Source organism: Pyrgilauda ruficollis, unplaced genomic scaffold (assembly GCF_017590135.1).
Source record: "Pyrgilauda ruficollis isolate IOZ18807 unplaced genomic scaffold, ASM1759013v1 scaffold140, whole genome shotgun sequence".
Lineage (NCBI taxonomy): Eukaryota > Metazoa > Chordata > Aves > Passeriformes > Passeridae > Pyrgilauda > Pyrgilauda ruficollis.
In genome coordinates, this window is record NW_024512544.1 from 1,267,262 (window position 1) to 1,294,001 (window position 26,740).

At 43.7% G+C, this 26,740-nt stretch overlaps 1 protein-coding gene across 7 annotated transcripts in view; it reads left to right on the forward strand.

Moving 5' to 3' along the window:
- Nucleotides 1–907: 907 nt before the first annotated feature.
- IKZF2 (IKAROS family zinc finger 2) overlaps nucleotides 908–26,740 on the forward strand; it is a 117,985-nt gene continuing 92,152 nt past the window's right edge. For 4 of the 7 annotated variants that reach the window (XM_041460202.1, XM_041460207.1, XM_041460206.1 and 1 more), the window contains exons 1-4: nucleotides 1,875–2,120; nucleotides 2,731–2,766; nucleotides 4,078–4,126; nucleotides 4,842–4,946. In XM_041460202.1, coding sequence (XP_041316136.1) covers nucleotides 4,093–4,126; nucleotides 4,842–4,946 — 139 coding nt within the window. In that variant the 5' untranslated portion in view covers nucleotides 1,875–2,120; nucleotides 2,731–2,766; nucleotides 4,078–4,092. Of the gene's footprint in view, nucleotides 919–1,874; nucleotides 2,121–2,730; nucleotides 2,767–4,077; nucleotides 4,127–4,841; nucleotides 4,947–26,740 lie in introns of those variants that run through there. The other 3 variants (XM_041460204.1, XM_041460205.1, XM_041460203.1) reach the window with 3 other exon arrangements.

The window sequence follows — 26,740 nt, forward strand, 5'->3', positions numbered from 1 at the left end:
GGCGGCCGCACTTGTCCTGTAATCGATTGCCGAGCGCGCTGAGCGGCCTCGCGCCGGCTGCGGGCACCCGCCCCCCGCCGCGCCGGCCCCGCGGGGGCTGAGGCGCCGCGGGGCGGGAAAGGGTCTGAAGGGGAGGGGGGAAGCGAGTGCGTGAATGTGTGTGAGGGACCGAGCGTGAGTGTGTCAGGGATGAGTGTCCGCGGGATTGAGTGTGAGGGGGTGTGTGGGTATGAAGGACTGAGTGCGAGTGAGGCAGCGAGTGTGTCCGTGTGAGGGACTTTGAGGGGAGACCTGAGTGTGAGGGAGGGAGGGAGTGCGTGTGCTGGGCTGAGTGTGAGTGAGGGAGTGAGAATGTGTGAGGGGCTGGCTGTGCCTGAGGGAGGGAGTGTGAGTCCGTGGCGGGGGTACTGAGTGTGAGGGAGTGAATGAGTGTGCGTGGGTTTGAGCCTGAGGGAGGGACAGCGTGTGTCTGAGGGAGTGTGTGTGAAGGAGGAGGTGTGTACGGGTGTGAGGGAGTGCGCGTATCTGTGAGGGAGTGTGTGTGTGTGTCAGGCAGGGTGTGCGCGTATCTGTGTGTGAGGGAGGGAAGGGAGTGTGTGAAGGAGGGAGCGAATGAGTGTGTGTCTCTGTGTGTGTGTGTGTGTCTGTGGGAGGGAGGGAGGGAGGGAGAGCGGCCGCCGCCGCCGCCGCCGGATCGGTTTCTCGGGGTTTGACCAGCTGTCCCAGGCTAACCCTCTGCTCTCTGAAGATGGAGGAAGTAAAAACAGGATTACCCTTAGCTACGGCTCCTCCGCCGCCTTAGTCCCCCCACAGCCAACTGCCGTGCACAAACACACCTCCACTGGGCAGAGGGAGCCGACACTAATAAACACACAAACAAAAGGGGGATGGAACTGACTCACTGCCTGCGCGGCTGAGGTAAATCTGCGCCTGGCTTCTTATTATTTCTTTCTTTTTCTTTCTCCCCTCCCTTCCTCCCCTCCTCTCCTCTCCTCTCTCTCTCCCCGGTCCCCCCTTCCCCGGCGGGAGGAGGGACAGCTCCGTTCCGGGGCCGGCGGGACGCGGGGCTCGGTCCGTCCGTGCGGGTCTGTGTGTGCGGAGGGTCCCCGAGCCGAGCGCGGCTGTGCAGCATCCCCGCGGGCGCCGATGACTTGTTGCTGTTAGCCCAAAATATATTAAAAAAAATAATTTAAAAAAACCCACCAACAAGCCAACCAAACGAAAAACCCCCCACGAAGAGCAGAAGAAGGCAGGGGCAGAAGCCGCGGCGAGTCTCGCCGGTCCGTTACCCAGCCCGGCCCCGCTGCCATTTCCCTCAGCGCCCGCCGCCACCTGCGCGCCCCCGGGGGGCTGCGGCCTGCGGCGGGGAGAAGGGGGGAAAGGGAATAAAATGACAAGCGAGGCAGGACTTCCATGACTTTGACAGGTTGTGGCAGGGGCGGGGAGAGGCAGGATGAGGCGCGGAGCCCGGCGTCGCCCAGGGCCGGAGCGGCGCTCCGGGGAAGTTGGCCCGGGTTTGCTGCGCGGGGTGTGAGTGCGCCCGCCGGGCCCCCCTCTTCCCATCCCTCCCCTCATCCCGCCCCGCAATCCCTTCGCTCCCCCCGATCCCGTGGAATCCGTAAGGAACCGGTGGATCAAGTTTTCCTCTCTCTCTCTCTCTCTCTCCGCGGTAGTTAATCGCATTGCTGTAGCACCGGCTGACCTCCCTCCCTCCCTCCCTCTCTCTCCCTCCCTATTTCTTTTTTTACACAAGCCTATTTCTGAAGCGTATCTGTGTGTGAGGGAGGGAAGGGAGTGTGTGAAGGAGGGAGCGAATGAGTGTGTGTCTCTGTGTGTGTGTGTGTGTCTGTGGGAGGGAGGGAGGGAGGGAGAGCGGCCGCCGCCGCCGCCGCCGGATCGGTTTCTCGGGGTTTGACCAGCTGTCCCAGGCTAACCCTCTGCTCTCTGAAGATGGAGGAAGTAAAAACAGGATTACCCTTAGCTACGGCTCCTCCGCCGCCTTAGTCCCCCCACAGCCAACTGCCGTGCACAAACACACCTCCACTGGGCAGAGGGAGCCGACACTAATAAACACACAAACAAAAGGGGGATGGAACTGACTCACTGCCTGCGCGGCTGAGGTAAATCTGCGCCTGGCTTCTTATTATTTCTTTCTTTTTCTTTCTCCCCTCCCTTCCTCCCCTCCTCTCCTCTCCTCTCTTTTTTTGTTCTTCATCTTCCTTCAAAGTATGTGCCATTCCTGAGCGAGTTTCCCCGCCGGCTCATCCCGGGGCTCCCCGGCTCCGCATGCCCCACCTGTAAGTGGCGGGGGCGAGTTTCTCTCCCCTATCCCTCTCCCCCTCCCCGTCTCTCTTTCCCCCCCTCCCTTCTCCCCCCGCCTTTAAAAAACAATTTTTAAAAAAACTTTCTCCATCTTTCTGTGTCTTCAGCTCGAGCAAAACTCTCTCCCTCCATTCCTTGTGGAGAGGCTCAGCAGCTGGGATTTGCCATCACCAGTCTAAAAATGGTGACCAAACTTTTTCTTTTCCCTCTCCTCTTCCTCCTTTTCTCCCCATTGAAGAAATAAAAAAATAAAATTCAAGCCGTGTTTTAATTTAGGTTATGGATGTTCCTGTGTTTCTTTTTGTCTTCCCTTCTCTTCCTCCTCCCTTCCTCCCCTTTCTTTCCTTCCACTTCATTGGCTGGGATGATCTTTCCCTGTTGCTTCTGATGTTTCTTTCTTTTTCTCAGTGTGTGCCTGCCTACCTGGACTAGGGGAAAGATAAGGTAATTTTGAAGGGCTTGAGGAAGTGGCTTACCTGTTCTGAAAACTTTTTTGCGTTGTTTTTTTTTTTTTTTTTTTGAGATTTCTTTTTAAGAGTTGTGAAAATCAGTAATTGAAGAGAGTTTGGTAGCAGCTAGGCAGGTTGAAATTTAAGTGTTATGTGCTGAATGCCTTGGGAATTTGATCTGCTTTATACCAAAGAAGAGCACAGAGAAAAGTATTTATTTATTGGGGGAAAGGCAGGGAGTGGGGGGGGAGGAGGGAAGGAAAGAGGGTTAAGGGAGGGGGAGGGAAGTGGTTTTGGAGACAAGAAGTGAAGCTGCCTGTTTTCCAGTAAGTAATGGAGAAATTCCAGGAGCCAGGGCTAAATATACTTGGCGATCAATACAGAAATGGCTCATTGTGAATAATTTAGCTGCCTGGTGCAGTGAGAGTTTTGAAACTAAAGGCAAAAAAGAGCCCATGGAGGGAGAGAGGAAATAAAATTTTCCTCTGGTCATGTCAGATTCTTAACTTTTCTACTTAAAAGAACATAGTTATGATTATTGATCTCTCCTTTCCCCCCCCCCCCCCCCCCCCCAATATATATCAAATGATAGCTAGGGGGTGTCATTCTATACAGTTACTTGGGTTTCGGGAAAGTAATAGCTTGTTCTGTGTCAGCAAAGTGCTTCCAGAAACTTTAAGATTGCTTCACACCACAAAATGCATGATCTGGGAGTATGAAACGTGATGTTTGGCCCTGTGCTGTGGCAGATAAATAGGGTTAGAGTGAACAGGTGTGTGTACAGGTGTGTGTGCACACAGAGGTGTGAGACAGAGCTGGAACAGCTGTGTCCAAGGGGAATGGACACGGGAGGGTTTATTTTGTTTAGACCAGGAGGCAATGTCTTGTAGTGCGTGTGAAAAGGGCAGTTGTTAGGAATATCCATATCCTCAAGGTCTCTTCTGACTGCAGATAGAGCAGATAATTGATAAAGCATTACCATCCCAGCTTGAAGAAACAACAAGAAGGTCAGGGAAAAACTCTCAGATCAGGCAAAAATGTGAGTGGGGCACAGAGAGAGAGGTATGGTGCGACCAGGATGATCCAGGTGCCACCTGGCCAGGAGGCAGCTGCATGTCTACTCGCATAATTTACAGGAAGAGTTCAGTGATTTGCAAACGAGCACATGCAGTGCACTTGTGTGTTTCTCTAGGCAGTGGTTGCAACAGCAATAAAATGGGCAACTACTTAGGGCTTTAAGTAAGTTTAATCATTTAATGGTTGATACTGACAGGCGTCTCTGAGGGTGTACTTTTCTGCCTTGCAGCACTGCACTTTGACTATGGAAGCAGAGGCTGTTGATGGATATATTACATGTAAGTAGTCATTTTGTTTGATTATTCTGAATTACTTTTCTTTTCCTACTCTCCTTTGTGTAATGCAGAAACCTGAAAGTTTAGCTTCCTTGTGTACAGTGTCTGCATTGACACTGAATTAGTAGCATTTAAATATAAACTTTCTGTATGACTGAGAAATGCATGGGGATGGGTGCATGGGTGATTATCTCTAGGTTTAAATATTTGCTGAGGGTGAGTGAACTCTGCAAATGAGAGAGAGTTCCTCTCCAGAAATTCAAACTTCAGCCAAAAACTTTTTATGCCTTTCCCTATGTATTTCTCTTGTTTTCTGTGCGGGGGGTTGTGCTTTGTTTAACTGTCAGTTAACCCAGAGCTTTTGGGGGAAAGTCTATATGGTGAATTACAATTCCAGTCTTCCCTTGCCCAGCCTGGATTGTCCCTGTCTGCTAATGGAAAAGTAATCCTAACTTACTTAAAACCAAGCAGCTGGGACAAGGTTTGCCACAGGAGTGTGAGTAAAAGACTGGTGAGAGTGGCTTTGAGGGGGCTCTTAAAATCAGCCAAATGTTATCTGGGGCCGCCGAGAGACGAGCTCTGACAGGCTCAGGAAGACCCCGCTAGTGAAGGAGGGAAGGGCAGGGGCGCAGGGAGCGAGCGGGTCATGCTTCTTAATCTTTGCGTATCTCTGCTGGAGAAGCGATACAAACTTACGGGACGTGTGTTGTGCTCGCAGGTGACAATGACTATTCGCCTGAAAGGGAGCACTGCGGCATGGCCATCGACCTCACCTCTAGCACTCCCAATGGGCAGCACACCTCCCCCTGTCACATGGCAGGCAGTAAGTCTCCTCTTAAGCCTGTTTCTCTCGAGCTGAGGGTTGGGTTGGTCTGGTCCTCCTGGTCCTTGGTTTGCTTACCAGGTCTTAGCCACTGCTGTTGGCTTTGCTAATAACAGAGGAGGACAGGGAAGATTTTCTCTTTTTTTTTGGTTCTTGTTCGTGCTGGTGTCTGATCTAAACATGAATGGGATTACTAGTCTGAACTATCCCAAGGTGGCATTTGAGAGCTGGTCCGTACCTGCTCCAGGTAGGAAAACACTAGGGTTGACATGTGCTAGTTTTGTTTCCGCAGGTTCTGAAATCCAAACAGAAATTGTTGTTATTATTATTACTACTATTACTTACTTTGCTTCCCGAAACAGCTTGAAGGAGCTTTATTTGAAAACAAACAAATTTTATTTACAAAACTATAGTTGATTATAACAAACTGAAAGGAGTTTGGTTTAGAATGTCGGGTAGAAACTGAGAGTTTTGTGAGTCTGCACAGAGAGTGTCAAGAGCTGGTAATATTTATAGAATTATTCTCCTGTTATATATGGGAGGTGGATAAATGTAGTTTACGCAATTTTATAAAAGCAACAATCTTCATTTTTTCTGTGTGTGAGTGCCCTACCTTGTTTAAGTGTTGGTTACAGTGTTACATCAAGATATTTACCTTAATGTAACCTCTGCACTTATAGTCCTGAAAAAATGTAGCACACTTTGCTTTCAACATACTTGGTGTTCCTCTTTATGTGATACTAATTTTCTTTCTGGTTTGTGTGTACTACAGATACATATTTATCTATTTAAACCGAGGGTTAGTATAGTGACCTACCGAAATGTGGGAAAGAAAGAGAGAGCTTCTAGGGTTGCTTGCTTAAAAATGCACAGTGTATAGCCTTCAGAGTCTTTCTGAGAAAAAGATGTTACTTTCCTTTAAGGATTCTTTCCTCTTGCAAATTACGGGTAAAGCGCAGTTTTATGAGCCTTTAAACTGAGGGTTATTATGAAGATCTCTCAATTATATACATGTTGCTGGAGAATATGATTTCTAATACCCTGGACTGAACTTTATATGACAACCACCCATAATTCAGCATCTTTAGACAATTCCAATTGTGCTGCACTGGGGTTCTGATACACTTTATTATGTTGTAAAAGTTTTACTACTCACTTTCTTCATTTTCTTTGTTTCCTTTTTATTAATGGGAAGGCTTCATTGGAAGGGAAAAAAGTATCTGTGTTTTAAATCTTCTTTATAATCTAGACTGAAAACCAAAGTCAAATTAGGAATAAAAAGATCTGGAATGAAGTCATGCAAAAGGCTTTAACACACTCAGTATTTTCATGTTCATTGTGTTAACATTTTCAATGGTTTCTAAACTTCATTAGTTCTTTGCAACACAGCCTTGTATGTATCTGCAGCCTTGGTTAATATCTTATTTTTTTTAGAGGGGTTTTTTGGCCTATCATTGGTGTCTCAAATGCTTTGATATTAAGATGTGCTGCTGTTGAAAAATTAACAGCATTAAATGCTGCTGCTCTGCCTGGTTCTCCCATGCCAAACAAAACTCAATCTTCTTAAATTTATTGTAGTTTATTTACTCTTTGCAGGCTTAGGATTGTTTTGCAGAGGGGAGGCTCGTGCTGCCTTAAACATGGAAGATATTGATCAGAGGTTGCCGGATTTTGTGGCAGCTGTTAGATTGGTTCATTTAAGGTTTTTGGCCAAATCTTGAATCTGGCATGTGTAGGCTAAATTGCCAGGCTGGGCTTTAGAGCTTTTCACCTGTTTTGTGGGGCACAGGAAATCCTTTTAAAGGTTTGGTAACTCAGGGGCTTGCACCTCTTTTTAGATTAAAAATGCTTTTGGGGTTTTTTTTTTTGGTATTTTAAAAGGAAAGATAGAGGTGGAATAGCTGTTTGAAATATTTTGTATGAATTTAGTAGCTCCCAGCGGATTGACCCATCATCCATTGTTTTAGGTTGAGGCAGTAGCCATGTTCTATGTCACACTGGTTTGATTTCCAGTGGGTTGCTGGAGATTAAGTCATGTTGGCTGCTGTTACAGGGTGTGTCATCCTGGCTGGGTAGGACTTGGGAATGGAGGAGGTGATACAGGGAGCAGACCCCAAATATTTCACTCCTGGATTGGTTGTCAGTCATTTCCAGAAGCGCATGGCCCTCTTTGGCTGTGTGCTCTGGATGTGCACTGCAAGGTAGAGATTCAAGCTTTGACCTTTGTTCTTCTTGCCTTCCCCTGAATTGTTTTGAACCACAGCTCTTAATGTAGTTGGAATTTGTGTCTGGCTCAGAAGGAGAAACACCAAAAGAAGGAAATTTCTTGGATCTGTGCTGAAATGACTGAGTAGTGCTCTCCCAGCAACAGCAAAATTATGTGCTGGGTAAAGAGTTTTCTATGTTCATTAGCCCCTGGCAATCTGTGTTAGTAGTTCTGTCTGGATTACTGATGTTTTCAGGTTCTATTCCAAAAGGGCTTGGGTCGAGTATTTTGGCTGCTGCATCCTTTAACCTATTGTCATTTTCAAGTATCTAGATGGTATTTGTAGGTTATGGACGGGGATGACACTCAATTTTCCTTGTGAATGAGATGATCCTGAAAGATGAATCACACTAAATCACCTGTCATAGCTAACTGATGGTCTTACATATACCTGCCTTTAGCAGAACACTGCATGTGTGTTGGCAGATGCTGTGTTCTAAAATACTTCACTGTATTTTTATGTAAGCAAAGATTTAAAATACATGTAAATAGTCAAACCGAAGAGGTTGATAGATCATCTCACTTTTCTCTACAGCAAAAGATGAATTAGTGTTACACCTGCTGAGTACAGATGATATATTTACACAGCCCCAAATCTGGAAGTCCAGGTTGTCTTTTGATCTTCCATAGGAAAACTCTTACAAAGGCTGACAGCCAGAGCTGGATGTCACAGGCTTGCTCAATTAACTTTGTGTTGGTACTAGAGAGTTCCCTGCATGGCCCTAAGCCCCCCCACAGACCCCACCGAGTTCAAGGGAGTCTGTCTTGTTCCCGTCCGTGAGTGCTGAACTGGGCTATGAGTGATCAGAAACCTCCGAATAGGAACTGGCATGCTAATTAAAGGCTAATGGGGAATCCTTATAAAAGAGGCTTTAAAAAGAAATAATTCCCAGTCACCTCCCCACAATGCCACACTGAGTTCTTACTATAGTTATTAGAGATATTTTTTTCCTGTAGGTTAAAATGGACTTAGAGGAATGTCTGCTTTAGAAACTGCAGGGGCACAGTTGTTCAATTAGTTGACTCAATCATTGCTTTGTATAGGATGAAGGACACTTCTCTAAGATCACTGGCCTGGTATCATAGGGAAAATAGTAGCAGCAGCTATTAGCATCTGACAGTCAGCGACAAAGGCAATTTCCCCTTAAATTAGAGGCTTGACAGTGGGTGTCCCAGTTAACTTTCTTATCTTTGCTTTCATAGACAAAAGGAGCCCTTAAATGAAACAGAGTCAGAACAATCATAAATATCAAACCCAACATCTGATGTTTGAAACGGATTAAAATTGTGGTATGCTTTCAGGAGGTGTTTATAGTAGCTTGAAGCGTTAGTGAATTATGAGAATTAATTCATTAAGAGAATAAGCCATGTTGGCTGACTCTGCTGCTGAAAATAATGAGGCGATGGCGTTTTCTCCATGGTGGGGAACGATCGCGCTGTCTGACGAGATCACTAATTGGGACAGCAGCACTAAGTAGGAATGAATTCAGCAGTGGTGTTTAAAGAGAACTTGAGTGAGGTTTTATTATAATGTAGCCGATACTATATTCCAAGTGATCAGCATGGACTGTCAGTTGCACTTTTTCTGGTGGCATCAAAGCCCCAAATCTTTCCTGATCACTTTCATTTTTGAAGCCGGAGTTGTTGTAGAACTCCTGTTTTGTCACAGTTGTGTTGTCCTGAGCAGAGTTACATGTATCACAGCTGTATTGGCACATCTGTAGGGATAAAGAAATGTAATTTTGGAGCCTGGCTGTTGGAATGAAACCACATAAAGTTAAAAGTTGCTGCATGCCTCAGCTCTGTGGCAAACAAGCCTTGTCACCACCAGAATTTACTCCCAGGCATGTGAGGCTGAACCTTGCTCTGGGATTCTTTCCTGGCTCATGGATGTGTTGTGGGCTTTTCAGCAGGATGAGGTGATGGAGGCTTTCCTTTAGGGAGGGTGGTTGAAGCTGGCCAGGCCGGACTGCAGAGGGGGACTAAATTAGTGCTTTGAGGTTGTCACTCCCCTGAGTTGTGTACTGGGCCATGAAGAATTCTGGCAGCCAAACTTCTGTGCTCTGAACTGGGAATTCGGGTCTCCTTTTCTTCCAAATATCTTGGAAAGTGCTAAAAACTCCTCAGCACCTCAGGATGCTGAGGAATCTTCTTTCCTCAGCAGCCTTTAAGGAGTACGGTAGGCAGCATTTATTGGCCTGGGTATCTCCTGCCTCAGTGCAGGGAGGTGGACTTTTGACAGTCACTTGAGATGCCCTCTAGTCCTTTGTGTCTGACTTTGCAGTCCTGACACTTTGATTTTTTAGCACTCAGCTATGGAATTGCACGGTGATGCCCAATACAGATGTACCTGTGGTTTGGCAGCCTGAAGGACAGTGAAGATGGACTTTGCCAAGATGAGCTCAGACATGAGGGATGAGCTCAATAAAGTGTGGCAGGGAGCTGTAAGAAGTGAGCTCCTTGGACACTTACAAGAGCACGATCTTTGCTTCAGTCTTTTATCATCAGACTTCCTGAGAATTGCCAGGGCAGTAGTAGTAATCAAAGTTTTAGCCAATGTATTTCGCTTTCTTGGAGTTTAAGAAGAAAAAATAGTAAATGGAAAGGTGATCATCAAGATTTTAACAGAGGTAGAGGGGTTTTCCACACTTAAGAAACTAAAGCTGTGCAAAGTAGTGCTGCACTGTGTTTCTTGAAAAAAACTACAATCCAAACAGGGGAAAGGGTTAACTGGAAATGAAGCATTTCCTGGGATGTACCTTGAATTGTTATAGCTTTATCCACATCAGCTCAGATTTTTCACACTGGTGTGGTCAAACTCTGTATGTAAACCAACACAGAGTAGCCACAGAAATGAGCTGGTGTTTGAGTGTCTGTAGCCCACACTGCAATGGTGAAGGGCTGCCCTGGGTGTTTTTCCTATCTTCTGTCACAGTCCTGGCATTCCCTATGGAGCCTCATACTCGGCTGCAAAAACATTCCTCCCTCTCAGTGAGTGTTATAACGAGGGTGGAGTGAAATGATCAGTTAATCTCATTAAATAGGTTTTTACTCATTCTGATGGAAGTCCCTTGAAAGGTCATCTGCCAGGGCTTTGTTGCAGCACACACCTTCCTTGGGAAGCTTCGGTTATTCTCTTGGACTGTCATGTTCAGTTAACTTTCCCTGGTACACACCCTGTTACAACACTGTGCTCTTGATAGCTTTGTAGTCAGCAAATTTTCAGTGTTTGCTTCTGGAATTTCAGTTCCTTTTCATACATGCCAACAAAAAGAGCAATCCTCATCTTCCATGAAATATGACACTTTGATAGCAGCTGGATGACAAGATACCTGTTGGAGGAGAGTGTTTCCCATCCCTGAATCCGGGGGAAGGTGCTAGTCCTGTTGAAATCAATGGATATCTTCTCTCAGGAAATTGGTTCTAAGGCTTGTTTCCAGTTCCTGTGGGCCACAGGCTCTGTCTTGTCTTTCAGCTAAGTGATGGTTTCTAGGTTGACAGGACTAAGTTTTAGAGGGGAAATGCAGCTTCCTGTGCTACCTTTGTGCAGTACTGAGGGTGAGCAGTGCTTGTCCTTCCAGTACCAAGAGGGCACCTTGAAGGAGTGATGCCATTCCATCTGGGAAGAAAAGGCAGAGCCTCCTTTCTGCCTTTTGCTTCAATAATCCCAATAAATGAAAATCCTTGAAGAACCCACCTTGAAACAGGTTTAACATTGACCTGTTCTAAAATTCTGTAGAAAATAGAAGAGAAGGCTGAGCCACTGCTCTGTGTAGTATCAAGAGCTGTTACCAGCCCAGGTGAGAAGCCTGTGCCACAGCGTGTTTCCCTTCCCTAGGGCAGTGGGTGCTTGTCTGGGGTCCAGGCAGCTGACTGCTGCATCCCAGTGGAAGGAAGCAGAGCTGGATTATCACTGAGAAGCAATGAACATGACAGATATGGCTCTGGGCTAGGTCTCCAGAGGCCCAGTTTTTCTCCAGATTCTGGTCATTGTAGGGAGTCCCTTCATGTTTCTGTGCTTCCCCCCCTGCCCTTGCCTTTTATTTTCTGAATCACAGAAGCCGTAGATCACTGAGGATGGAGACTTGGATGGTACATGTTAGCCTTTGTCAAAAGTAAGATGTTTTTACAATATCTTTTTGCTTAGGGGTTATTTTGCATTTAATGCAGCCCCACAATGAGATGCATTCAGAAGTACCTTAATACCGGTGCAGCTTATTTCCTGTCCTGCACAGGAATAATTGTGGTGGTCCTAAAGTACCCTGTTGTGGTGTATTCATATTATAGCAACCATGGAATTTTAACTCTTCCCACACCACTGAGCATTGCCAGGTCTGTGTGTGGATGAGCCCCTCTTCACACTGCCCAGCAAAATGTGCCCTTGATCTGGAGCCAGGTCTACATTACTGGCTTCTGCTGGCACTGCTGTGTCAGCCTGTGGCTTTGAAGAACTGTAATCCCTCACAGGCAGAGAGATGCTGGCAGAAGCTCCAGCTCTGAGCATAGCCCCGGCTGTCAGGGTCACCTGCAAGTGCTGTTACAGGTGTTACATTGGAAAGTACCGTAAAACAGCAGACACTGTTCCTGGAAAAGCATGGGCTTGATTGATCCCCCTAATTTCTGTGCTGATAGGTCATGTCAACTTCTGTGAATTAGAATGTCTTTTTTGGGTTGTTTAACTGACTTTTGCTTTCTCTCTGCCTCTTACTTTTAAAAAATCTTTCCAGTTTGGGGGTTTATTCCTGTAACGCTGTGTGGCCAAGGCATAGCACCACAGAGGTAGTGGGCTCTGTGTGCATTGTATGAGGTCCTTTAGCTCATGGTTTCTCTGTGTTTGTCCTGTCCAGAGAGGTCACAGGGCTCTTGGTCTTCCCTTTGGTGAAGCTCAGGTTGGTGGTCAGATCCCTGTGTCCTCTTAGGAACGGGTGTAGGCACACAGTTTGCGGTGATTGGGAGTGGGGCCAGGGCCAAACCTCATCCCTAATGGGCTACAGCTGTGCAGCACAGGTGAATGACATTGAAGGTAACGAGCCAAGGAGTGCCCAGGGGCACTGAGCAACCACCAAAGGGAGCAGAGGGCACACAGGTGCCGTGCATCAACAGGAGGGGATAAAAGGCTGGGCTGAAGAACAACAAGGGCAGATGCTTTGCAGCCTTCTAAGTGCTGTGGTGTTACTGTGTATGGGCAGGTGCCTGAAGCCTTCTGAAGTGGTGAGGTGTTGCTGTGTATGGGCAAATGCTTAAAGCCTTCTGAAATTGTGTGGTGATACTCTGTGTATGGTGGTCATCTCAGCTGTGACATGTGCTGTGACATATGGGGGGGAGGTCAGTCGTAGGGCCAAACCATGCTCCCACCCCCAGTGTGGATGGTGTGAATATCTGTGTCTACCAGCTGGTAGTGAAAAAAAAAGAGGAGTTGAAGTGTATCATTCTCCTACACAGGTAGGAACCCCTCTTCTTAGCAGACTGTGGGTTTCACACAAGGTATGAGCCAAGGAATCTGATTCACTGCAGACCTGTCTGCTCTCCCCGCCATGTTTCAGGTTACTTGGAGAAGCTGCACAGACTGGTTTTTTTCTAGCCTCTTTTCCTGCTGTGGTATTGGTACCTACCACCTGTGAGGTTGCTCTGGGCACAGATGTAGTCACTGCAGTAGGGGAGAGAGAGAGAAGGGGAAGATCAGTGTGAATATTCAGGTCCCTGCCCTGTCTCTGGCTTGGAGAAGGCCTTCAGAGGACTTGGTGCTACTGTCCACCCTGAAACTTCATGCAGTGGAGTAGAAGATCCAGCCACACCTTGGTGCTGCTGTTGTCAGCCCTTTGTCCTGGGGGTTGGATGTCTCAAACGTTTTTCAAAGAAGGTAGGAAATCCTGAAGTACATAAACCTTGTTTATCCATTCACCTTGTTGCTTGTCCCACCTATCATGTTTTTTTTGTTGTGAATCTCCTCGTGTGAGGAGGTAAGGCATCAAAGAGAGGCACCTGTGTTTCCTCTCCAGCCAATGGAGGACCTGGGCAGGGCTTACGGGTGAGATGCTCCGTTGGCCGTTAAACCGCAATCATGACAAAGCGTGACATTCCGAGGTGGGGGATTTTCTTGTTTATCCCCTCTGTTCCTCCACTTGAACAAAACAAGTGTTAATCTAAAGATGTCTGTGCTGTGACCTTCAGCATCAGGCTGGAGTTTTCTCAGCTTCTTTTTAGTGATGTTTTCCTTGCATTCCCTTCCAGCCTTTAAAACCTCCCAGTTCCATCAGAAGAAAGCAGTAATGTCCTGGTTTTTCTCAAGGGGCACGTGTTCCCTCAGTCCATGAAAATTAATGTTGGTCAGTGGCACAGAATGCTGGCTGCAGAGCCCTGTGATATACTCAAGTCCATGGTAATTTTTCTCATAATTACTCTTTGATTTGGGAATGCCTGTGTGCAGTTCTATGAGAATTCATACCTAATATTTTGTAGACATCAATTCAGCTTTTGGACATTGTATGATTACTTTTGCAAGCAAAGTTGCTTTTTTAGGTACTGATCTAGCCATAAAACAAAAACAGAGAGAGTTTTGGTAACTATCTGTGCATCATTTAAACTTCAGCAGTATGAATGAAATACCTGCTTTAGTCCAAGGAGTGGCAAAGAGGATGGTGTGAGTTCCCTTCTTTTGAAAATGAAAGAAATTGCTTCTTTCTGTATGAAAACATCAAGTCTTTTTACCCAGAAGAGATGAGGTTTATTCATTTGAGGAAGAGTAGCTGTTCTCTTAAAGTTGTGGATGGTTTAAAAGCTTCCAGGAAAGAGTGGCAGTAGACTGAAGACCTTGTTCTGGTTAGCAGCCAGGTCTGTGATAGAGGGAGACAGCTCAGGCAAAAGAATAAAATGGCGTTCGGTTTTTAATCTTATTTCTTGAGAAATTTATATCCTGCAGGGTTTGCCTTGTCAGGATAACAGCCCCTGAAGGAGAATAAATCTTATTAATTAGCAGTTTTGCATACTGCTTTTAATTGTTCATTTCTAGGTACAGGCTTTGTATTGCACTTGCTCTGTCGTGGTGAGGGGCCTCTCTCCTGCAGCCCCGGAGAGTCTGTTTGAGTGTAGAAATATCTCAGAATATACCATTGGGCCTTAAATTTACTCAGTGCCGTAATCCTCATCACCTTTCAGATTTAGGCATGTCCTAAATGCAGTTGTAAGTAATAGTTTTACAGTTTAATCTCCCAAAATTGGGTCAACCTTACCAGTTGTTTTGACCTTGTTACCAGCCCAGATAGTTCCTGGGTGAGTCTAATACATCTCTGTGCAGCTGTGTGGAACAATCTGGGGTATGAGCTTTGCTTGAAACCCCCCGTTTGAAATTTCCCCCTACCTTAAATACACAGGCCTCTATTTCTATCACTGCAGGGTATTATCATTTAGATAACCTAGTCTTCTAGAGAGTAATATCACAATATTTTCTTGTTATATCATGCTTTTTCAGTTTTAAGAGCTTTACAGGGATACCAGTTGAAGAGATACAAATGAGTGGACAAACTTTTAGGCTGATGAGGTGGAGAAAAAATAGGGAAATTAATCTCGGATGAATTCAGCTCCTGTAGGTGGGAGGCAGTCAGCTTCATAATTTGTGTATGTGACTGCAAATTTTCAGAGTATAGGTAGCTCTCAAGAGTTCAGAAGAATGATGTGCTAGTTGTGTATGTAAGGGTCGAGTAGTACATAACGTTAGCAGACTGAGAGCTCTGTGAGTTTATTCTTGGCCTTCTTTTAAATCTGTATTCTATGAATTGCACAATTTATTTTTCTAAAATCCCGTGTACCTACATGTGAATCCCAGAGTGTTCTCATAGTCTAAATGCTATGACCCATCAGCTGCCCCCAAATTACCTAATATCAAGTAGAGAAGGTTGGCAGCCAAAGAAAAAGATAGGAAACTGTGTCCAGCCCTGGTTGCTGACAAGCCTATACATGTGCAGTGCAGTAATACAAATGGAAGACATTTAGAGAGGGTTTCAGTCACATACAACAGAGAGGTACAGACTTGAAAAATACTAGGAAAGTGCAATTCTTATGAAATGAGGAAGCCAGAAAGAGGAGAGAGAGGTATGTGAACTGTGCCTTAGCTGAAGGAAAAACTATTGAGCACCACCCTTTTCAAATGTCAAATGCATGGGAAAAAAGCTGTTGGAAGCCGGTCTCTGCTAAGTTTGCTGCTTGCAAAACCTACTTTTTTTGTGAGATGTTTGTGCAAAATCACCTCTCTGGTCTGCCTGTGAGACCAGACATGACTCAGGCTATCAGCATGTAACATGGTTTCAGGTTGCTGTCTTACTGCTCTTGGTCTAAAATGCTGGAAAGAAGTGTTTGCTTTTTTTCTCACTTTTAAAGTGCTTCATTCATTTAATGTCATTAGCACTATTGTTACTTAAATTTACCTTCTGACTGGTAACCATTAAATATTTATAGAGAAATCAATAGTAGTGAGATTTTTGCTCAAGTAAATATATATCACATATGTACTCAAAACCAAAGCAAACTGCAGTGCATTCCAGGAAATAATCTATAGTGCTGCTCTGTAATGTTCTTCCTCATCTTCATGTCAGGATGTTTTATCTGTGTCCCAGCTCACCCATTCCTGCCCCAGAACTCTGGCTGTTCTTTTGAACAGCCTAGAACAACGGAGCCTTAGGAAAAGAGTAGAAGATGCATTTTCACAGTAGGAATGTGAATGATAATTGCCATATGATTATCCAAGGTCCCTTAATTGGATGCAGGGAGATCCTTAGGTTTGGTGCTATGTCTGGTGGACAGCACCCCAGCCAGAGACTGCTGTATTGGAAGAAGAGAATGGAACTGGCTGGAGGCAAAGCCAGCCCTTCCCAGCATTTGGAAAGGGAAAAGTATTTTTGAGAGAAGGTTGTGATGTGGCAACAGAAGATGATGGCTTAAAACCATTTAAAACCAATGCCTAATAAAAAAAAAAAAAAGAAAGACTGGGCTTAAAATGGCTTTGGAACCAGGCTTAAGTTCTTTGGAGGGGAATAGACAAAGATGTGATATAGACAACACAGCCAGTGTGCACAGGGCAGTTTATTCTCCATATTGGGTCTCTGCAGCATTTTCTTGTGCAGCTATAAATGGAATAAATCTTTGTAGACCATCCAAAAGATGACCTTAATCAATTGTTCTGGCCAGGTGTTTTGGAAGGGGAAAAGCTTTCTTATGAGTCAGTGGTGAAATTTCAATTTATAATTATGACTGTAGTTTATAATAATAATTCTAATTATATATATAAACAGTTTAACCTACTACAATGTAAAATGGTAACATTTGCTGAGCTTTGGCTGCTTTCAGATAGTGAAAATGTGCTGGTGGTTGTTGGCTGGATTTCAGAAATATTTGTCAAAATTTTGTGTGCTATGTGAACAACAAAATTTTGTGTGGATTAAGCAATTATTAATTCTCTCCCATTATCCGTCAGATAAAACTACAACTAGCTCATTAACCAAAATTAATTGTAAATAAAGCCGATCTGTTGTTGAGGAAACTAGTTAGAATGGTAATTGGGTAATGATGATGCATTTAATTTCAAACTGCAGATTTAAAAGCTACTCCTTTTGGCAGTGATAGAACAAGGTGTTGTGAAATGAAGCCCGGTGCTTGTCACTGTCATTGTTCTCTTAATTGATGCCACCAGGAGTGCTTGTGTTTTGAATCTAATTAGTGTCCCCTGCAGAGCACTTGGAAATGTCCTGATTCTGCTCACACTGAAGCCAGTGGTTAAACTATTTTGTGACCTCTGTGGGCAGGAGGTAACACAGGAGGCAGTGTGGAAGTGCTGGTGTAGGACATTGTGCACTGCTGCCTTTCCTCCTGCAGCAGCACATCCTCACGCCTGAGCTCTGGGAATAGTGGCTGTGGTTTGGGATTTGCTACTGGTTTTTCATGGAGATAGATCTGGAGTTTCAGGCCAACAAAACTGAATTGTGACTCAACGTTTTAAAAATGATTGAGTGAGTAATTTTCTATGCAGTTTCATTTCAGTATCTTTTGCCCCAAGGATTATTTACTGTAGAGTAACTTCCGGCATGTTTTTGCTGCTATTTGTAATGTTGAATTGTAATAAGAAAGGACTTGTTTAAATAGCATAATGTTTTTATCCCAAATTGCCCGGTTCTAATGGTAAAATTGGCTTCACAAGTAAAATCAACAGTTGTACCTGCTAGCCTACATGCACAATTTCTTGATTATTTTTTACTCTGTTTTCAGAATGTATTAAATGCTACTGTGAGATGAGCACAGTGTGTTTGATTTTAGCCAACTACCACTTCAATCATTAACAAATGATCATTGGGTACAGAATATGTCATTCAGGAGGGCCTCCAAGTTGATCAGAGGGATGGAGCACCACTGCTATGAGGAGAGGCTGAGAGAATTGGGATTGTTCAGCCTGGAGAAGAGAAGGCTTTGGGATGACCTAATTGTGACAAGAAAAATGGAGAGAGACTATTTACAAGGCTCTGGAATGACAAGACAAGGGGGAACGGCTTCCCAGTGCCAGAAAGCCGGGTTAGATTGACCATTAGGAACAAATTTCTGACTGTGTGGGTGGTGATGCCCTGGCAGAGGTTGTCCAGACCAGCTGTGACTGACCCTGGATCCCTGGCAGTGTCCAAGGCCAGGTTGGACAGGGCTTGGAGCAACCTGGGATAGTGGAAGGTGTCCCTGCCCATGGAAGGGAGCGGGATGAGATGGGTTTTTAAGGTCTCTTCTGACCCAAACCTGTCTTATTCTCCTTGTCCTATCATTTGTAATCACTTTACTGATTTATTTTTTTCCTTCTGACTTGGTTTAGAGGGAATTACAGAACTAAAGCATTGACTTAATCTTTAATGTTCCTACTTACCAGACTTGAAGAGAATATAGAATAAATACATTTTACCTGTTTTATTTTTAACTTTTTCTCGGTGAGGTTTTTTTCTCTTTTGTGCTTCCTGGTCCATGGGGAGAAAAACCCTTCAAGCATGTTTTAGTTACATCACTAATATTAGAACTGAGTAATCGGGTGGCTTTGGCAGCAGTCTCGTTTATAAATTGTTGGTGAGCAGATGGCTCACCAAGTTGGCATGCCAGCTCCAAACTTTCACAATCATGAGTCAAGTTTTAAATCCCAAGATTGCCTTACATTTATTAAACAAACACACATTAAAAATAAAAAAACCCCTCATGGTATGTAACTCTCGATGGGTCTTCTCATTCCTGAGCTGTGTTTTGCAATGAAGCATGGCTTTTCAGCAGTCTCTGGCTTTGGGAATGCCTTTTTTTTCTTAAATAAATGAAAGGGGAGACTTTTTTAGTCACATATCTGACAATCTTGCTGCTAAGAAAAACCAATAAATGACAGTGTAAGGGACATAAAAGTGAGACTTGTCAGTTCTGGCTAATGTCAAACAGTTCAATGATCGCGGTCATTCACAAATGAACTTATAACAACTTTTGGGTTGTATGCACAGATATTTTTTAGGAATAATTTGCTGGTATTTGTTATCCTGGGCATGCAGTTCTATGCCAATTTGTTTGTTTTCTGAGTGCAGGGCTGAAGTCATTAGGCAGCATGGAGTACAAATGTTGCATTTTGAAATGCAAGAGTGAATATTTTCTGTAAGCAAAATGTAGCAATAAGGAAACTGGGCCGAGCAAGAGTGCTCAGACATTCTCCCTGTGAGCGCAGTGAAGTTCCAAAAGGGTCAGATCTTGATCCACTTGAGAATTTGGACTAATATTACTGGAAGGATTTCTGCTTTTTTCTTTTACTTTTTCCTTTTCAAGCTATTCCTTTAAGTAAAATTAATATGCTATATGTGGGTTATAATGCATTGTGGGACCTGTTATGGAATGATAATTAGACCTTATTTCTAAATGATTCCACACAAAGTGTGCTGTTGTAAATGCAAAACAACTGTGTTTCATCCATAATCATGTAATTGGTGTGTGCAGCTAATTAGTGTGTGTTCAGTTTAGGCCCAGATTTTTTGGAAATGTCTCCTGTTCTGGTCCTGATTTAGCAAAGCTCTTAAACAGATGATTAACTTCCATTGGCTTTAATAGGACTTAAGCACATTCTTAATCAGGGCCATTGTGTCAAATCATGTCTCTTGGTGACAATCAGAACAACCTGCCAGAGCTGTAGTAAAAATATCTGTAGGTCCTTCTTAAATTTAGATTAATCATTTCTTTAATTCGTGGAGCATTTTGTTTCAGAATCTGAAACTCTGTGTAGGTACTTTTTTCTCTCTCTCTTTTTAAGCAAATGGTTATTGTCACAATCTAATTGTATGTGTAAAGTTTAAAGATTTTAACTAGCTTGGCAGGCTGTTTACATCAAATCTGTTCAATACACCTTTGAGATGGAGAAGAAGAAAATAGGCATCTGAGAGTGCCTCACTGGAATATAAATGTCAGTGCTGATAGATATCTATGATAGAAAATTTGTGTGGGAGTAATAATTTAGTAATAAAATAGGTCAAATTAATTTTTACGCTGAAGGGGATACCTTACAATAACCATTTTGTAATTTTATGTTTGACGGTTTGCTCTGCATTATGTGGATAGGTGGAGCTGAGATAATGTAATCCATTTCCAGTTGTAAACAAGATTGCTTTAAGAGCTGCAGTAGTAAGATGCATGTTGGCTGACTTTAAGCTGAAAGGTAATTGCCTCTGAATATTAATGTGCATGTGGGGATTTTGATTTTAATTCTGGGATTTCATATTTGCCCTATAGCAGCTCTGAAGAGGCCCTTGTTTTCCCAAACCCCACTTTGCTGCTAATTGAAGCTGATGGCAAGTGTTGAATTTTGGGTCCTTTGCTTCTATTTTATGTGGCCTGTGTTCCTTGGAAAAGGCTGCTTGCTTTGGCTGTTTTTTTTGTTTTTGGTTTTTTTTTTTTTTGTTAACCACCTTTCAAGTTGAGGATTTTTGGAGATGCTTTTGTCCTACGGCAGCTATGAGTAGTTCCTGGGATGGAGGAGGAGAAGGGGAGAAGTTGCAGCACTAACTGAATTGGAGCCTCTTAGAGAAATGAGAGTCAAGGTGCTGATCCATGTGCTCTGTAGCTGGCAGGCTTTCTCATGAGTAATTTAAGACCTATCCAAAGCCCACTGCCCTCTGTGGGAGATTCTAATTCCACACACTTGTGGAGCAGACCCCTGTCATGGGGGCAAGCTGTAGGTAGTGACAAGCATAGTCTGGGAGAACATCAACTGGCTGTGTTTGTATCTGAAATCGTTTTAGGCATGGAAGGCTACAGCCAGATTACAAGCAAGCTGTACCTCAGCTTTCCATTTCAATTCCAGCCCTTGGATTGTACAAGCTGTTCCATTACCACTGCTTACAGCAAGGCCCAGCACTGGGAACAGCAGGATTGGTGTTGAGCAGGGTGTAACTGCAGCTCTGCTCTGGAGCAATCTGCAGCTGAGCAGTGCTGCAGGAGCTTGGAAATCTGTTGTGTGCAGGGTTTTAACCTGCACATGTTTTAACTGCACCGGGTGTGTGGGCTGTCATTAGTTAGGACTGTTTAAAGGTGTTATAACTGGCAGGTGCCCCAGATGCCCTTCTAGCTGAGATGGCTGTTCCTGAGACAAGCAATCAGAGCAGAGTTCAGCATTCCTTGTTCTCTGTGGCAGTGCCAGCATTTTCTTCTGAAAAAGAAAAGCCAAATAACAAAAAAGGGTATTTTTAGCTTGGATCGATTTGCTGATCCAGTTTAGTGCACGGTCTCACACAGTGAGAGGGTGGTGTCTGAGCAGGGATGGGAGCTCCTAGCTCTTTTTCTGTTTCTGCAGAGGCAAAGGCACTCTGAGCTGTGCTGATACCTTGCACAGGTCATCAACTGTGTGGTCAACAAGGCAGGCAGCTGGCTTTTCTGCTGCCTCTGACCCAGTGCAAAGGATGGCTGCCTCTTGCAGAGGGATGGGGCAAGCAGCTCAGAGGTGCTAGGTTCACAGCCAGCCCTTTATCTCACAGCTCACATTTGGACTGTAACCTCATATAACACCTTTAGTTAAACATTGGTGGTGATATGAGTGGGAACCACTGAACAGAGGCAGACTTGAATCTTCCATACTCCTGCACCTTGCACAAACTTTGGGGTATTGAGCTTTTTGGTTCAGAATGGTTTTTAAATTTCCGTAGTGCCCCGTCTTGATTGATTCGGTCTGACACTTCCTGAAGTTAAGGGGAGTCTTGGTGGTATTTCAGTCATTTTTGCAACATGATGCTGCTGGTAGCAAAGCTGTTCTATGGATGCCTTTGCTAAAAAATTACTTAGCTACAGAAACATTTGACTGTAGGCTGGTAAGCAGAAAAAGTGAGGGTGTGTGGGTTTGTGAATGTATGTTGCCCATTAAGGAGTCTCACTCAATGCTGGGTGCTTCATTACAATGAGAAAAATAACATAAAAGGATTCTAATAGCTAATTAACTTGTTCACTAATGGATCAGGCACTGTCTTAAGGGCAGTAGTTTAAAAGAGCCTGTTTAATGAAAGTTGACTGGAGGTATGTCCTGTGGCTATTACAAACTTTGTTTTATAATAGCATGTATTTTTCAGTAGCTCCTTGCCATGCTGTAGTGTGGTTGGAGTGGGAGAAATTGGAAAACTGACCATTTCCCGGCAGATAGCGATAAGTTTCTACTCAGTCAGAATGCTCTATACACTGTGATAGGTTTATAATTATTATCCTAAGATTGATGTTTTTGGGGGGGAGTGTAAATTTGTGCAGCAGTAATCCATTAAGAAATCAATAATCATTCCATCCTGAAATGCAGTTTCTCTGCAACATTATAAATACACACCAAAGGTTTGAAACTCTGCCGGTTTCCCCTTCTCCACCCCCTCCTCCTGCTTCCCTGAATTCCAAGTTCAATGCCCTTTGTTGTGCTGGAGAAGCAGTTCCGTGATGGGACTCTTCTGTCAGGAAGAACGAGGCTGATGGTATTAGCAGGATCCTGAGAGCCAGTAACAATTTTTAGTGCAAACTTTGCTTTCCCACCAAAAGTACCCTTTTTATCTTGGGGAAATTCTCCCTCTCCTCTGCCAGGGTTTCATCCCTGCTAGATGGGGATGATGAAGATTCATGCCTTGTTCCTCTGCAGAGAACAGTGGAGAGGAAGTATTATAGAAGTGCAAAGTCGTTGTATGTGTACATTTCCTTTTCCTCGTTCAGACTTGGTTCTTCATGTAACAGTTCAGAGGTTTGGCTATCAGAGACCCAGCACATCCTGCAGGACTTCCCTTTTTGCTCTGAGTTCTCCCTAGCTGGGCTAACACATTTTTGAATTGCTGCTATAAGTTATCCCTTGATGCAGAGAGCTGGAAACATACTTTATCTAGGAGTGAGGGTGATTACAACTGATAAATAGTAGCTGAGTGAGGAAGAGTGGGAGTATTATTTATGTTTCTTTGTGGAAGAATAAATGATATGGGGTGAGGTGGTGGGTCAGCCTGGTTTTGATCTTGCAAGGAAAATTGTGGATGGAGCAGGGAGGTGCTATTGCTGTAGCAAGAGCCACAAAACACGGAGTATGTCTAATATCACATTTCCATGTCTTTTACTTTTATTATTCCTCTACTTTCTTTTTGCTAGAGCTGGTTGAAAAATCATTTCCAATTTTAAAAAAATCTCATTTTTCCATCTCAGTTTAAATTGCTATTATTTTTAGTCAGCTCTGCTGTTGGTTGAAAAAAGGGGCATTTGTTAATGACAGAGTTGTTTTTTTACACCCATCATAGTTGTTTAGGCCTAAATTCCCTCTTCCTCATTTACCCCCCAAAAAAGCATGCTTGGCTTGGTATGGGTAACTCAGATATGCCTTTTCCTCCTCTGGTAACATTGTCATCGAGCTCATGGATGGTCACCAGCCTCTCCAGCCTTGAGAGGGAGAAGAAACAGTATTTATTCATCACACTTTTGCTTTTGAGATGTGAGAATCTCAGGTTATGTCCAGAGGTCTGACAAGTGTAAAGTGTGAGTTTTGGCTGTAATTTGGTACATGTGTGCCTTGGCTTGTTTGGGAATACCCACATGGGTAGAGTCATACGTGTGTTTTAGTTTGCCAACAGGGAGTGTGGGTGAGCTGGTGGTGAACAAAACTGGAAACTGAGAAGCCAAGCACGGAATCTCACCTCTGTAAGTTGGTCTAGAATAATCCAAGGCTATTGTCATGGTAAATTCTCTCACTGTGATCCAGTATGGAAGGAGCTTTCACACGTGGCTTGACTGTGGGGACACTTGCCCTTCACTGGTTCTCACTGGGAAGTGCTAAGTTGGATGCTAATAGGAGAAGACCCAGATGCCAGCAAATAAAAGATCTTTCAATTGTGTTCAGTAGACTTTCATTCAGCATTGACTTCTTGTCTGGTGAATTTGAGATTTTGTTCTGTAAGGCCATGAACCCTATACTGAGTACTTTCAATAAAGAATAGTTCTTCATTTACCTAAAACTGTCCCTCTTGCTCAGATGCTGGTAGCGTATGAGTTTAGCAAGGACTGACACTTCATGGGTTTTGACTCTTCTTATTTCAATACCTTGTAACTGGCTTCACTTCTTTGGTCTTCATACTGATTACTGCTTTTATACAGCACTAACGCTTAATTTTGAAAATATCTTTTATTTTCCTTTTTTCCATCAGCTTGTGATACAGAAGCAGCAGCTGATTGACAGCTGACTTTACTGCAATGGTTTGCTGAAGAGTTCATGCCAATGACATGTGGCTTTTCAGTGAAATAGGAAGACTTTATCACGTCTTTTTGTTTTACCCATTACCTTTTTTTTCCAGTGGTTTGCAGAACAGTGAGTGCTAAAAGCCCAGTATCAGCTCACAGGATGCCGAGTTTAACAGATAGGGCTTTATTAGCTCTCGGTTGCATTTGTCTTTACTTCACAAGTCTCTATTTAGAATTACCTGTAAGTGGTTATTTTCCAGTGCGGTTTTCAAAGACAAACCACTTTTTTTCTTATTGTTGTTGCTGCTGGTTTCTTTAACTGCTGAAAGCTCATCACCATGTATATAACTCTTGTGTCCACTGATAGCTTGAGTGGCAAGTTACAGAAAGTGGTGTAAGTGGCTTTTTGGAAAGAAAATTCTTCAAAGAGAAATATTTAACAAACCAAACAATTAAGAGATGCCATCTCAATCAATAAGTTAGAGTTAATTGGCTGTATACAAAGCATTTTTAAACAACTTCCCTGAAGAGTCTGTGTATTGAGCTTAGAGTGCCTTTCTAGTGAGGCTATTTTCAAAGGCTGGTTTCTTCTAAAAAAGTGCTCATTTTCAATTTTTTTTTTCTAATTTCCAGACTGAATGACATCTTGCATATGGGTCCCATTGAGTGAATATAAGAGTATTTAATAACAGCTTTTCATTTCTTTCTTTGTGTGTGTGCCTCCCTAGGAATATCCCATGTTCTAGTGACGGTAAACTGCTGGTCTAAGAAGCAGTCAGCAGCAGCTCTCAGCCTGTGGGCAGTAACAGCCCTTCAAATGTGCTGCATTCAGGCGCCTGTGTTACCTCATTTTTCTGTTTCTGTTAACTTTATCAAGTCTCCCAAGTACAAGTCATTGACCACAAGCCATGTGTTGGGACCAACGGTCTTAAACTGATAGTTCAACTTCATGCTTGTAGAGGTGTCATAAACCCTGTTGGAATTAAAAGAAAAAAAGCACTCCAAACCCTCTTATTAGTACCCTCAGGTTATGGATACATTTCCAAAAGGGTATTTCATGCCAAGCCTGCAAAACCCTCTTTGGTGATGGACAGGCATCATTCTCTGAACCTTCAGAGACCTTCAGAGAACCTTCTTCAGGTGGAAAAAGAGCTTCCTGTCTCTTAGCAAGAGCCACCAGTCTCTTTGGAATGCCTCCCTTGGGATGTCGTAGGCCTGACTTTTAGAGATGGCAGAGATTGCTGGACCATGTCCGAGGGGATCGGGAATTCACGCTGTTGGACATTGGAAGAGTTGGTCCAAGTGGCTCGGTCAGTGAGACAGCAACCAATCCTGCTGAAATGCCTGTCTGCTATCTACAAGTTCATTTCACCAGACCAGTGTTTCTTGCTTTGTGGGTTGTGTAGAGCTGTTAAATGTATTTAATGAAGCTCCCTCCCTATTTTTTTTTTCCTTGACCCAAATGTCACCTGTAAAAGTCAAGGTAAATGGTAAGAAAGGAAGAAATTGCTAGCATGAAATTTGGAGAAATAAGTAGTTCAAAGCAAAATACTTTCTTAATGCTTTTCCTGGAAATTGTTCTTCCCTTTTGACCCACAAAAGGTCCTCACTGTGACTTGTAAGCTAAAGGACTGTGATTCTGGGTAATAGTTCTCCAATAATTTGAGCAGTGCTGCATTCAGATGAAGAAATGTTAACAGGTCTTGTTCAGGCAGATTCTCCCTTGTGCGGTTGGGTAAAGGAGTGGGGAGTAAATCATTGAGTAGGTATATCTTCCATTCAGCAGGAGCTGCACATGATGGGATTATTAGTATTTCTAAACTAAAGCCCCTGACAGATCCTTGGATGCTTAAAGCTGTTGTGATGCTTTACCAGATGGTTCAGAAACTCAGACTGGAATATCTCATTGGCTGGTGCTAAACAATGACATTTCAAACCCACACGTTTGTTTGGATTTTAATTTTCAGGAGGATTAAAGCTTTTTGGGATATGGGCTGTCTCTTTCCACATATATGTTCAGCACCTTATGTAGTTTAGATGCTTTTGCAGTGCCTTTATAATTCATCATATTACAGAATATTTGGAACTGTTGCACATTTTTAGCAATGTGGTCCAGCAAAGTGCAGACAGGGATAAGTGTGCAAGTTGTTTAATGCAATGAGTGTGATGACTGCAACTGCTTTGTCTCGTGTCTGGTAATTGTGTGAGCAGGTGATTATGCTGAAATGTGCCACTTTGGGTTCTGTATCCCTCTGTTCTTTTCACTTCTGAAATCTTGTCTTTGAAGCCTCAGTTCTGTAAATACTAATGTGTTTGCATGACTTGTATTCAAGTTATGCTTATTCCTCTTAGAGGTTGAACTGTTAATGCTTATTCCTCTTAGAGGTTGAACTGTTCAGTCCTGACTCTACTAAATACATTGAATGAGACCCCGCTGCTCTTGGGGAGAAGATCAAAGGAAACTGGTTGTGTTTTATTCCCTTTCAGTTCCATGACATTTTGAAAACTGGATGGAGTGTCCCTCTGGCAAAATCTAAACAATTTTTACGGCCTTCCAAATTAGGCACTCCTCCCAGTCTGCCAACATGTCTGTCCTGGTTAAAACTATGATCTTTCTGCTACTTCAGAACTGCCTTGGAGCGGGAATGGAAGTATTACTATGAAATTCCCTTCTTAATTCCTTAGGGCAAAGATTGCTGTTTTGTTGTGTGCAGATAGTACTGGGCAGAGGTAGGCTACTATGTGAAAATGTGCACAGATCATTTTGGGATCAGGGGAAAGATTTGAGATAAGTGTTTGAGGAATGGAGAACTCGTTT